This window comes from Camelus dromedarius, chromosome 34, assembly GCF_036321535.1.
Source record: "Camelus dromedarius isolate mCamDro1 chromosome 34, mCamDro1.pat, whole genome shotgun sequence".
Taxonomy (NCBI): domain Eukaryota; kingdom Metazoa; phylum Chordata; class Mammalia; order Artiodactyla; family Camelidae; genus Camelus; species Camelus dromedarius.
Genome location: NC_087469.1, coordinates 4,116,656 through 4,129,838, shown reverse-complemented (window position 1 = coordinate 4,129,838; position 13,183 = coordinate 4,116,656). Strand labels below are relative to the sequence as shown.

General features: G+C 36.9%; 1 protein-coding gene across 4 annotated transcripts in view; it reads left to right on the top strand.

Moving 5' to 3' along the window:
• Positions 1–13,183, top strand: part of ALG9 (ALG9 alpha-1,2-mannosyltransferase) — a 78,953-nt gene that overhangs the window by 26,730 nt on the left and 39,040 nt on the right. For all 4 annotated transcript variants that reach the window (XR_010378897.1, XR_010378898.1, XM_064482033.1 and 1 more), the window contains exons 10-13: positions 513–667; positions 2,696–2,825; positions 3,390–3,537; positions 4,698–4,827. Coding sequence is in view for 2 of the 4 variants with exons in the window: in XM_064482033.1 (XP_064338103.1) it covers positions 513–667; positions 2,696–2,825; positions 3,390–3,537; positions 4,698–4,827 (563 nt within the window). In the remaining 2 variants the exon portion in view is untranslated. The remainder of the gene's footprint in view (positions 1–512; positions 668–2,695; positions 2,826–3,389; positions 3,538–4,697; positions 4,828–13,183) is intronic.

Here is a 13,183-nt window from a genome sequence, read left to right as displayed (position 1 = left end):
GAAACCAGTGATGGGTTTGAGAATCCAACTTTTTCCCCTCCCTTTGATCTTTAGCTATTTGAACAGGCTGATTGTTGTATAAGTAAGAAGATTAATGTGTTAAACAGAACATAGGAATCAAAACACCCAAGAAATGAATTTATGTTATGCTTTTTGTTAATCTTAGGAAACTTCAGTCTTAGTAGCAGGACTCATTAGAGAGAGAAGGCTTTTTGTCCTTCATCCAGTGTAGAAATAATTGAAGTTACCTATTCACCTGACTTTCATTTGTATTCTAGCTAAATACAGTATTGTGCCTTTAAATGTTGGATCTCTTGGGAGAGCTAAGGGGTATATCTCTCTTTCTACTTGACTCCTTTATTGCATCAGAGAAAATGTGAATACAGAAGTTGGAATGTTTTATGGGGGGCCCTAGAACATACTCCCAAGTTTGAGATCAAGAGAACGTTGAAACTAAACAGGATGTTTTGTTCTAATATGGTGAAAAGTGGATCTTTTTCTGTGTCTTACAGTTCAGAATTTAGGCCACCCATATTGGCTTACCTTGGCTCCAATGTATATTTGGTTTATAATTTTCTTCATCCAGCCTCACAAAGAGGAGAGATTTCTTTTCCCTGTATATCCACTTATCTGCCTTTGTGGCGCTGTGGCCCTTTCTGCACTTCAGGTGAGTTTCAGGGAAATGTATATTGGTTTTGTTCTGTTTCACTTTTTAAATCGTTCATAAAGCTTAAAGGCAGATTACAGAATACCTCCACCTAAGATATTTTATCTACACATCAGACCCGGTACAGATCATCTTATTAAAGGTTATGTATTGATTGCTTAGCTGTTGATCTTACAGGTATTTGCTGATTACATATTTGCAGTGTTAATTTGTGCATCAGTTTGTCTCTGTTGTCAGTGAGAATCCAGTTGCTATGAAGGAAATCTTTTCAAGTCATTGTGTTGGCTGAGCACAGAAGGATGGCCCCACAGCAGAATTAATAGAATGCCTGCTCTTCAACTATGAGGCCTGAATAAAGCTCGCTCAGTGTTTGGGGGAACATCAGGCAGTTGGCAGTATGGGACACTACATTTGTAATCCTGGCTTAGAAGCTGTCCAAGTCAATTCCCTGTCAGAACTAATCTTGAATGTCTTGGTATTTATGGCCTCAGAAGCTCCAGACTCTTTTTTTTTTTTTTTTAACGTGTGCTACCATTTGCAATTGGGAGAAAAAAAATAACAAGGTGGTAAGTTTTTTTATAACACATTTATGGAGATATCGTTCACAAACCATATAATTTACCCATTTAAAGTGTTCAGTACAGTGGCTTTTAGGATATTCAGATCTGTGTAACCATCACTGCAGTCAATTTTAGAACAATTTCATCACCTCAAAAACCCTCTACCCTTTAGCTCCTTTCCCTTATCTCCTTAGCCATAAGCAACAACTCATCTACTTTCTGTCTCTATAGACTTGCCTATGCTGGGCATTTCATATAAATGAAATCATAAAATATGTGCGTCTTTTTGTGACTGGCTTTTTTCACTTAACATAGTGTTTCAAAGACTCATCCATGTTAGGATGATAGTTTCAAAAAGTAATTTTAATTATAAAAGTAATTGAACTTCAATGCAGATAATTTTTCTTTTACCTCTTTCTAAATCAGTCCTATGATCCTAACAAAACCTCCTAGCATTTTTGCCTAGCATATATCAAAATTTATTGTGGTTGTAACCTAAGTGTTTATATAACTTTATATCCCTTTTAATATAATAATATCATAATGTTCTCTATGTTGCCATATCTATACCCATCATTTTAACAGCAATGTAATGTTCTGAGTTGGATATAATATATAACATTATATAATATGTAATATATTGAATTGGTTATATATAATGATTAAATACAATTTATGTTAGAGTTTAGGTTGCTCACTTATTACAGTATTATAAATAACGTAGGATAAATATCTTTGTTTAGGTATTTGGATTGTTTCCTTAGGAGAGATTCCAAAAAATTTGAAAGTTCAGGCATATTTATGGCACTTGATACATATTGCAAAATTGCTTTCCTAAAGTATTTCTAATCTAGGAGGGAAAAAAGGAAAGAAAGAAATCTCTTGGAAAGGTATTCAAGGACTGCAGAATTCATGCAGGGGTATATGTTGTAATCATATTTATCTAGTTTTTGAAGTAGTTTAGCAGATAATTAACAGCAATTTCCTAATGTTCTATGAGAGAAATTCTTTTTTCTTCTTGTTTGGTCATGAGACATTTTGTTGATACTAAAAACTTTGATGAAAACTTGTCAATAAGGAAAGTGAAGGTTAATATTAGTTATGTCAAAAGAGATTGAGAAACTATAATAAAAAACTACCAAAAAGCCATTTTTGTTTAAATATTTGAAAAAATAAATTATTAAGACTTTAAGTACTAGAGAAATATTCAAATAATTTTTCTATGAAGCTAGTGAGATTTTATTCTTGGGAAGCCCTCTGGCTTGGCTGATCTGTGGACAGTTTAGCAGAGCTTGCTTTAATCTGGAATTTGGAATGGGTACCTCACTAAGTATTTGCAAATTCTCGGACCCTTGATAGAACCTCTTTTGCTGCTTCCTCCCCTCTTAGTGTTCCTATGATGTCTTATGATTGTGTATATTCTGCAAGGTGTATCTTCTCTTTTCAATGCAGTTTTCTTTCCTTCTAGAAATGCTACCACTTCGTGTTTCAGCGGTACCGCCTGGAGCATTACACTGTGACATCCAACTGGCTGGCGCTAGGAACACTCTTCCTGTTTGGGCTCTTATCTTTTTCCCGCTCTGTGGCACTGTTCAGAGGTAGGTGTCTTAACTTACACTTATAAGGCACTTCACCTTGGGTTTTGCTTGATATGTGATTGTTTAATACAATTCAGCTTAAGCTGAGGGGGGGTGGGGAGGACTTTTCCATAGGGAGAACCTGTGGGCTTCATATTATTACTTAGGATTGACGAGATGATGGAGAATTCCGTTTAGTGTGATTAACTATAATTTTTTTCTCTATTCTTACTGATTTTTCTTCCTTTTAAAAGGATGCTTTTTCCTTTCTAAGGATGAACTATTAAGGAAGCCTTAAACTTAGGGTGCAAATTTGGGGTTCAAGTCTCATGATTATATTCTTTCTTATAATCATTATTTGGATCCAGAATATTAAAATGTACTCAAAGAGCATGAAAATTAAAAGGTGGCAGGGTGTAGAAGGGCAAGAAAGCAAATTATTTTTGGCAAAAATAGGGCTTCTGCTATAACCCTCTTCCTAACTGCAGAGACATTTTACACAGTAGAAGGACATTAACTTGCATTATAATTAAATGTCAGAATCTTATTTCATCTTTGGCTTTCACAAACTTTTCTCCCCTCCAGGGTATCATGGGCCCCTTGATCTGTATCCAGAATTTTACCGAATTGCCACAGACCCAACCATCCACACTGTCCCAGAAGGCCGACCTGTTAATGTTTGTGTAGGAAAAGAGTGGTACCGATTTCCCAGCAGCTTCCTTCTGCCCGATAAGTAAGTTGCCCTTTAATTCTCAAAGTTTTAAATCAGAAAGTAAAAATAGCAATTCTGTGGCAGTGTCTTCTTAATTTTTCTTTACTTTAGATTTTTCACAAGTTTTTGAATAATTCACCATCTCAGAGAGCTGTGGGAACTGCGCTGTGCACCCACGGCCGGCGTTTGCTAGACTGAGCGCTGTGTCTGCTAGCACACCCTGCACCATCCTTAGCCGCAGGAGTCTGGGGACTCCTGAAAACACCTCGGCCCTGGGCTTCTGTTAGTGGCTCTTCCTGTGGATTCGTATTTACATTTTTATAATGAGCTGATATTAATCAACTTCTAAAAGTGGTTTAGAAACTCTAGGTAGAAGAGTGTTTTTAGAGAAGAAATGTTTGTCATCCAACAACAGTGAAGGTTCTCTGCCAATGTAGGGACTCTGGGGAAGCTGTGGCCAAGACAGCCGTACCGCTGTCCCTCATACTGTCTGTTGTTGGATGTAGCAGCACGGGCTCTGAAGCTCCTTTGCATCTGCTGCTTTCGGGCAGAGAAGAGTCCTAGTTAGGGAAGAGAGAAGTCAGGTTAAGATGAGTCATGTTGCTTCATTTGGGGACCGGCTTCAGCAGTTTAGCTGGTGATAGTATCTTTTGCTTGATAAAGATCCTGTATCAGTCATTAATGATTAATTAAAACTTGTTTTTTAAGTGTTAACTTTAGCCTTTGCCTTTTACATTTGAAGTAAGTTTCATAACTAAAGATACTTTTGAGGATTACTCGGGAGCGAAGGTCTCCCACAGTGAGTTCTTACATTTCACTCTTCTCTCTATACACCTGATGAGTTTGCTTTAATTTTGATGTGACCCTCTGATCAGGTGGTAATTGGCAGTAAACGTTGAATTTCTCCGGTTGTTTGATGGTATGAACACTATTGCAGATTTCACTGCTGAGAGTTGGTGACACGGGTTGAGAGTCGTCTAGTTGAAAATTTCTCAACGATTTTGGACGGAATTGTGACCTCTGTCTCTGTGCTCCCTGGTTGAGGTTTTAGCAGAAATATTTTTCCCCAAGTGAAATGTTTTCCACAGAAACAAATTTTTTTTTGCTTGTGTATTTCAAGTACGTTTAGCAACATGAGCCCCCTGTGTTTTCCTTATTCTCCTTATTTGTGTTTCTGACAGTTGGCAGCTTCAGTTCATTCCATCAGAGTTCAGAGGCCAGTTACCAAAACCTTTTGCGGAGGGACCACTGGCCACCCGGATTGTTCCCACTGACATGAATGACCAGAACCTAGAGGAACCATCCAGATATGTAAGGGCAATATTCTCTTTATTTACTACTCTGAAAAGAGTTCTACCCTTAAAATCTGTTGGCATTCATATCACAGCATTGATGAGATGGGCATTTTTTAGAAAGTGATTTTTTCCAGGGTGAGGGATATAGCAGCTTTTGTTGAGAAAGAATGAACAGTATCATTTCTATTTTCAAATGACCTCCTTTGTTTTCTATATAAAATACATAATTCAATATGTTTTCTAAGCTGGGCTAGAAATTTTCTTATGTTTAATTTGAATCATCATTTTGAAACACATTCTGAAACTCTTATCACTCCTTGGTCCATTAAAATACTTGGTGGGGAACTTTCAAGTTATCAGTAGACCTTTGACCTATTGCTATATTCTGGTTTGAGCGAATGGACCTTCAGTGAAGGCTGTTCTCATAGTGAATCCCTGAAGCAGTCTGTGTCAGGGCTGTGCTCTTCTGCCCACTCATCTTTACACACCCTGAGACCCCACACGGGTTTTATTTCAGTTCCTTAGAAAGATGACACTTTCACCATTTGACACCTGTAAAATCTTTGATTGTGGAAAAAAGTGAGAGCAATAAAGAGAATGTTCCTGTTTCCCAGAGACAGTAAAGGATTATTTTATATAATTATTAGAAAGCACATTTTTTGGCAACCTGTCTGTTAAAGAAACATTTAACAGTTTAAGTGTCAAATACATTTCGTTTAGATTTTCTTATATCGTATTTCAATTGAAATGTGAAATATTGGGACTTCCAGTTCTCTTCCTAAGAAAACCTGCAGCCACGTCTGGCCTTTTGTCTCCCAGACGGGGGCAGGTCAGACTTCTATGAAGACCCCTCAAGGTTATGAGTGAGATTCTTACTGTGTGTGCTCTAGCTTATGAGCTATGTATGTAGTCGTGAAATACACATTTGGCTTGGCCCCTAGACGAGGTAAGAGATGTGCTCCCCTAAGTGGCTTATATTGGAGCTTCCTTCTGACTTAAGCCTCTGATTCCTGTAACTATGAAAATACCCCTGGGCAGGATAAGCTGTTGTTGGTCATTTTCATTTTAGCTGCATGTAGTTCCCGAGAGCAGGCTTTGCTGTACAGGTGACCACCATGGGGACACTGGATAGTCAAAAGGGTAGGACAATATGCTATGATGGGGCAAGATATAAATTCAGAGTGATGTTGTCATGGCTGTTTTGGGAAGAGAAAGTCTAGGGTGGTTAAAAAAAGCATGGACTTTGGAGACAAGTAGACCTGGGTCCTCATCCCAACTCTGTTGGTGACCTTGGGCAAATTACTTAACACCTCTCTGTAACTAATTTCAGTTTCTATCTATGAAGTAAGAATAATGGTACCTACTTTGGAAGAAATAATATGAGATTGGATGTTATATCTCTCTGTCATATTTAGCATAGTGTCTGGTACATAGATTTTCTCACAAACATTCTCAATTTGATAATGGTGTTTTTGATAGATTAGAGGTAAAGGAACCCCTAAGAAGATTTATAATCTGCCCAAATCTCTCTCTCCTTTGTTAATTTTATTGTTTCCCAACCTAATTTTTATTACAGTCCTTCCAGACTCATTGTTGCTCTTTCTGTCCCTGTGACTTTGCTTATCTTGGTGACTGTGCCTGGACTTCCCTTGTCAACCTTCTTATACTGTCAAAACTCTTCCCCTCGGAAGTCTCTCCCAACTATTTAAGTCCATAGTGAGCAGTTCTTCTCTAAATGCCTTACATGTTTATCTGCATAGCTCCTTTAGCCATCTAATTCTGTTCTCTTATGTGATTTAAATGTTTCTGATATGGATGTCATATTTTCCCCTGTCAGATTGTGAGTGCTATGGAGAGAATGCCTGCCCCTTATTTCTTTTGTATTCACCAGGGCGTTCACGGTAGTGCTGCATATCTAGTCGTTAGCCTGTATGTGCCTCCTGACTTGAGAAATGAATAGTCATCATTGTTGGGACAGTGGTGTTGAGAGAAAGCTGGCTATAAAATCCACATGAAAAGATGGGTCAGCATCAGTAATTATTAGAATGGCTGTCATCGAAAGGTCTACAAATAATGAATACTGGAGAGGGTGAAGAGAAAAGGGAACCCTTGTACGCTATTGGTGGAAATGTAAATTGGTGCAACTATGGAAACAGTTTGGAGAGTCCTTAAAAAACTAAAAATAGAGCTACCTTTTGACCCAGTAGTCCCACTCCTGGGTATATATGCTGGAAAAACAAAAACACTAATTCAAAAAGATACAGGCACCACAGTGTTCATAGCAGCGCTATTTACAATAACCAGGACATGGAAGCAACCCAAGTGCCCATCAACAGACATTTGGCTTAAGAAGATGTGTATATAACACACACACACACACACACACACACACACACACACACACACACACACACACAATGGAATATTACTGAGTCATGAAAAAGATGAACCATTGCCATTTGCAGCAACATCGGTAGACCTAGAGAATATTATGCTTTTTAGTAAAGTAAGACAGATAAAGACAAGTACTGTATAATATTACTTATATGTGGAATCTAAAAAATAATACAAATAAATCTATGTACAAACAGAAATAGACTCATAGACATAGAAAATAAACTATGGTTACCAAAGGGGAGGGGTGGGGAAGGACAAATTAGGAGTATGGGATTAGCAGATACAAACTAGTATACATAGAAAAAGCAAGAAGGACTTGATGTATAGCACAGGGAATTATACATAATATCTTATAACAGTGTGTAATGTAATATAATCTACAAAAAGAAAATAATCTCTGTGCTATACACTTGAAACTAATACAGTATTATAAATCAACTACAACTGAAAAAAAAAAAAAACTACAGTGGCCTATTGTATATTTCTTAGGCTTCAGTTTCTGGTTGTCTCCGGTTAGATCATATTTCCATATTCTCTGCTACCAGATATTGTTAAATTTAAGTGGCTATATTAGCTTTACCCAAAAGGTGCAGATTTTCCAGAGTATCTGTAGGAGTCATCAGAATGCTGGCTGGTAAAAGGAGGGACAGATAAATCTGATGTGTGGTCTGAGTGTGTAATCTCATTGTGCTCGTACACCTTTCTGTGGTCGAGAGTTTTTCTGCAGAGTTCTCTCTGGATTTTCCTGCATGGTGGGGGAAGTGCCCTTCAGATCCAGCCCACTCACCCTTGACCCTTTGGAAAGGAGAAGAGTCATTTGATTGCTCACAGTGAATTCTGCGTGAACTATGATCAGGGATTAGTTTCTTTCAGTTAACTGTTTACAAAGATATTTGTTTTCATTTGATGATGAAAGTAAAAAACATTTATTGTATAAAATAATGAAAGCTATCAATGAGAAAAAAATCATCTACAATCTCACTATCCCAATATTAAACCACTGTTAAAATTTTAATTTTTTTTTTCACTTTTTTCTCTTCCATCCATAGGTGCATGTGTATGTAAGCAAAAATCTCAAATATTTTTAAAAATAGTGTTGTAGTTCTTTAAGAAATGGTGCCAGCATCAAGACTGGTGGCCAAATAGCTTTGCCCAACATGTAACAGCACAAGCTGTACTACATTTAGGTTTGCTACTTCTGGTATCAGTCCTGGGTTTTAAGTACCAGTTCATTCAAAAAGGCAAAATAGTCATATTCTCTGTCTTTCTTGAACATGCTGAATAGCAGCATTATTTTTATTTGCCTCTTGGTTCTGAGTGACAGATTTTAGCCAATCCTTGGCTTCAGTGCTTAGTGATTGGGTCTGTCTCCTGTTTCTAGTCTGAAGGGAAACTAAGAAACGTTCATGACCTCCTGTATTTCACTATCATCTTTTACCTCTGAGTTTATCAAGCATTAGGAGCAAGTGTTTGTGAAGGTGCTGTGACTTCTGCTGCATTGTTATAACTTCACTGCAGCATTAATATTTTTTCACTGCATATTTTTGCATGATAGGTACTGAGTAGCTGTTGAGTAGCCCATTATTGAACAGGTGGCATTTTTACAGTGGTATCTGCCAAGATTTTCTGCCAGAATCAAGGTGTGAATTTAGAAGATAGACTCAGTGTCTCTTCTTTATTTCTTGACAGATCCAAATTTTAATTCACTATTTCAAGGTGAATGATACCCTTCTGGCTTCAAATCTGGTATCTGATTAGGGAGCTACCTAGTCAGTGGGATAGAGTTTGGAGTAAAAAACACGTGTTCAGGAGGGAGCCTGCAGTTAGACTTTTCTGACTTCGACTTAATGCTAAAGAAGATTTTCAGGAAGCTTGTCCATCTGTTATCTTTGAAAAAATAAAACTGATCATTGAATATTTTTCCCCAATAGTAATACAGTCACTTCCACTATAACATGATATAAAATTGCTAAAAATGCATGGAAAATCACAAGGCTTATGGGGAAAATGAGATTAGGGGTGCAATACTCACGAACTTTGTCAGTGACACAGAAAAAAGATAGGAACCTAATAAAAACAGTAGCATAATTTTATATATGTTAAATAGCTAAAAATGCATAAATGCTACAAATGTATGGCACTTTACCTTGAAAAAGATCTCAAGTTTGCTTCTGGAAATGGCATTGGGAGGGCTGCAGCTTGCGAAGTAACACCAGGTATGGATGGTGTGGCGCATAACACAGCGAACTGAAGAAGCTGGGAGGTATTTCAGTGCGGGCTTGTGTGCGCTTTGTATACCCCAGGCTGATGTGTTTAACTGGGTACAGTTTTCTGGATTCACCTAGTTTTTCTTGTGGACACATAAGCAAATGTAAAAATTGAATTATGCTCAAATTGTTCCCTAATATATCAGTTGCGTTGGAACGAATTTGCATTTTCAAAGCATATCTTACAACAGAACTGACTGTATATTCTTGTTTTTCTTTATCCCTGCTTTTACCACTTACCAGTGGAAAGAATTATGGATTTGGAAGGGAACTTGAGATATAAAAGTCTATGATCTCTTCATTTTATGAGTGAAAAAACTGAGGCTCAGAGAGGTTGTAACGTGACAAAGATTTGTCCTAGGATGAGAAGCTTGGCTTCGGGATTCCCCAGTATTCTTTCCACACATGTTTATACCATGTGGTGTAGCACTTGAAGACATGTTTTCATGGAATGGTTAACTGTTCTTTCATGTAACAGGGATGAATAGACATTAATTGGCTAAATATTACTTTTTTAGGAAGTTACTTTCCGTTTCTGGAGCTCTGTTAGCGTGCATGCCAGGTACTTTATGTAGTAATTGTTGTATTTACCAATCAATAGAAATTATCAGGGTCCACTCATTTTCTTTTTCTTTTTCTTTTTCTCTCTCTTTTAATCCTTTCTCCTAACCCTTATTGGAAATCCTTATTCAAGGAGAAAATTAATTACCCTCTAGATATCCCTACTAATTGTTATTAGCCCTAAGGAGCAAAGCAAGCAGATTCAAATTGCTATATATTATGTGCAGTTCGAATAAGATTAGAATCCACTCGTAATTTAAGTAAAGACTGTTCAGAATGCTTCTTTCAGATTAATTCCCTGGTATACATTGTGTTGGCATTTGGAAATGATGTTTTCATGATCTTTAGTAATTGAATGACCAAAAATTTTTACCTGTAAGTTTATGTTTTTACACTACAGTAAAGTTTTACTTAGGAATTTAAAGATTCAGTCAACAAATATGTATTTAGCAAGGCTTTATGGGAGACAGTAAAACTGTAAGACAGTGTATTCCTCTGGGTGACAACTCCTTTTTAAAATTTATATGTTTATATATAAATTTAAATTTATAAAATTTAAAATTTGAGTATGTATAAAAGAAGGAAAGAAAAGCCAGAAAAATATCTGAAATCTTTCGCTATCGAATGTTTCCTCCTAGGCCCCAGGGTTCCTCATAAGATAATATTAATGTCTGGCAGAATGATGTAGTGGTGAGAGCGCTGGGCTGAGAGTTAAGAGAGCCTGTGATTCTTTTCTGGGATTGGATGAAGTGTGTTTTCTTCTTATATGACTTTGTGAGTTTCTAAGACCCTTGAAATAGCTTTGCACCTCTCCAGTTTGCTGTACCTGCACCTGGAATCTGGTTCCAGTGTTAAGATTTCAGTTCATCCCCATTACCTGTTCTCTAATCACATATGTCATGGTGGCAAGTCTGACCTTGAGACATGGTTCCTGAGCCCTGGGGCCTGACGGCCAGAGATAGAAGTCTGTCTGCTGCTTCTGCCTGACAGAGACGCATCTCTGTGTCATGCTACCTGAGTGTGACGCTGACATTTGAGAGCTGAGAAGATGGAGCTGCAGACTCCATCCCTGGCAGGATCTCTGTAACAGCTGATGGGGAAAAGCTGTGAGAATATTTATTATTGCCCAGCTCCCCTTGGCCCACTCCTCCCCCAGCAAAACGCACACAGTGTATTATCAATGCCTTGACCTCTGTCTCAGGCCTTTTCTGTTCTTTGAGGGTATGTATTTTTGTTTATATCGGAGGTGGTATTAAATTGTCATCTTTAACATGTAACATCCTTACATCTTACTGATAAGGTGTAAACAATGGAACATTGATTATCAGTAAATTTGTTTGTATTCCCCCACCACTACTTTTTTTTTTTTGGTTTAGAGGTACTGATTTTTTCTACTCCAAAGCTTCTAGTGGGTTGTTAGAAACTGAAAGAAGTCACATTTCTTTCCAAATGAGTCTTAAATGCTTGTATTTGACAAAATTTTAAACTAAGGGATATTTTTAGCTTCGACAGCTGGTTGATATGTAGCCTGTGACTAATGAAATGAAACACATTTTTGTTTCACGATCATGTGTTAATGTCACCCTACAATTTTGTTATTTTTGATGCAAGAAAGAATGATTAAATCTGAAGAAACAAAAAAAATGAGCTTTTTGGTTACACTTGAATGCAAATTTAAATCCAGCTTTTTGATTTTTGAATTGTAGATGATGTATGTGGTTATGGAGTGTGGTCTCAGAGTTTGCACTGAGCTATTGACGAAATTGAGAGAAGAAGCTATTCTTTCTGATTCTGACTCTTAGATCTAAGATGCAGAAGTCACTGGGTGTTACCAGGGATTCAAACTGAGAAATCTCAAACTAAAAATAGTCACAGTACAACAGTATATATAGCATGATCCAGATTTTGTGAACAAAAATCTGCATCTGCAAATAAAAAAGCCTGGGACATAAACTAACAGGTTGATGTTGATTTTTGTGTGTGGTAGGATTATAGGTGATTTTTTTAAAATGCATTTAAAATATATTTTTATAATAAATTATATTTTACTTCCATAATTTAAAAAAAACTACCATAATAGGGGCTATAGATATCAAATCTTCGAAACTACCAAGAAGATCTCTGGTAGGCTTTACAAACAGTGCTCAGCATGTGGTCAGCCTACCTGGGGTTTCTTTGTCTTTGAGCACAAGAACTTTCAACTCAAAATTGGAAGATAGTTTTTGGTTTTTTTGGTTTTTTTTTTTTAGATTTTCTATTGAGTAATTTTTGCCTCTTAGCTTTCTGGCCTCTTAGTTAAGTCATTTCAGTCATTAGATCTAAGACTGTTTTTGCTGCTCTTTCTGCAAACTAGGATCTAGGTCGCCTCAAAGAAATAAATGTAGTTTACCTATTACAAGTTATGAGGAAATTTTTTTTTTCAAAACCTGTAACTAAAAAAGGATGCTGCTGTGGCAAAGAAACTATGAAGTAATAAGTTAAACTCTTCCAGGCAGGAGAGGAGTTAAAGAATTAAATAAAAATTGAAGTAAAATAATTTGCCTATTGTTGAGGTTAGGACGAAAGGCCTTGTCCATCCAGTAAGTGTGCCACAGACCACCTGCTGGTGGGCACATCCCCAGCAGTCTGAGATCACTGGCTTAAAAAGACAATGAATGGCCTGTAAATCTGATCAGGATGGTGACATTAATCTACAATGTTTCCACATCTTTTTATTCTTAATTATTTTTAAATGTTTCTCATTTTGTTCCCTCCTTGGCTTTTTTATCCATCCATTCATTTAACTTTTTATTCTAGATTATGTGCTGAAAATAGGAAGGTGGCAAAAAGCATAGTCTCCTGTCATTTAAAAAGGCCATAACAAGAAAAAAAAACCATAATGGGTGGGGAAAAAAAGGAATTGGGAAAACAATGTAAGAAACAGAAAAAAATTTTAAACTTCTACAGTCGGTGTTCCCTGATAGGTTAAAAGGAACGTTTGGGGACCATAAAACAAAAGCATGCTTTGAAGAACAATCAAAATAAAAGCTCCTGAAAATTAAAAATAAGATAATAGAGATTTTAAAAATCAGTAGCATGATCAGAGGATAAAGTTGAAGAGATCTTCCATACGGTCACAATACAAAAAGAAAACAAAAAACCAAAGAC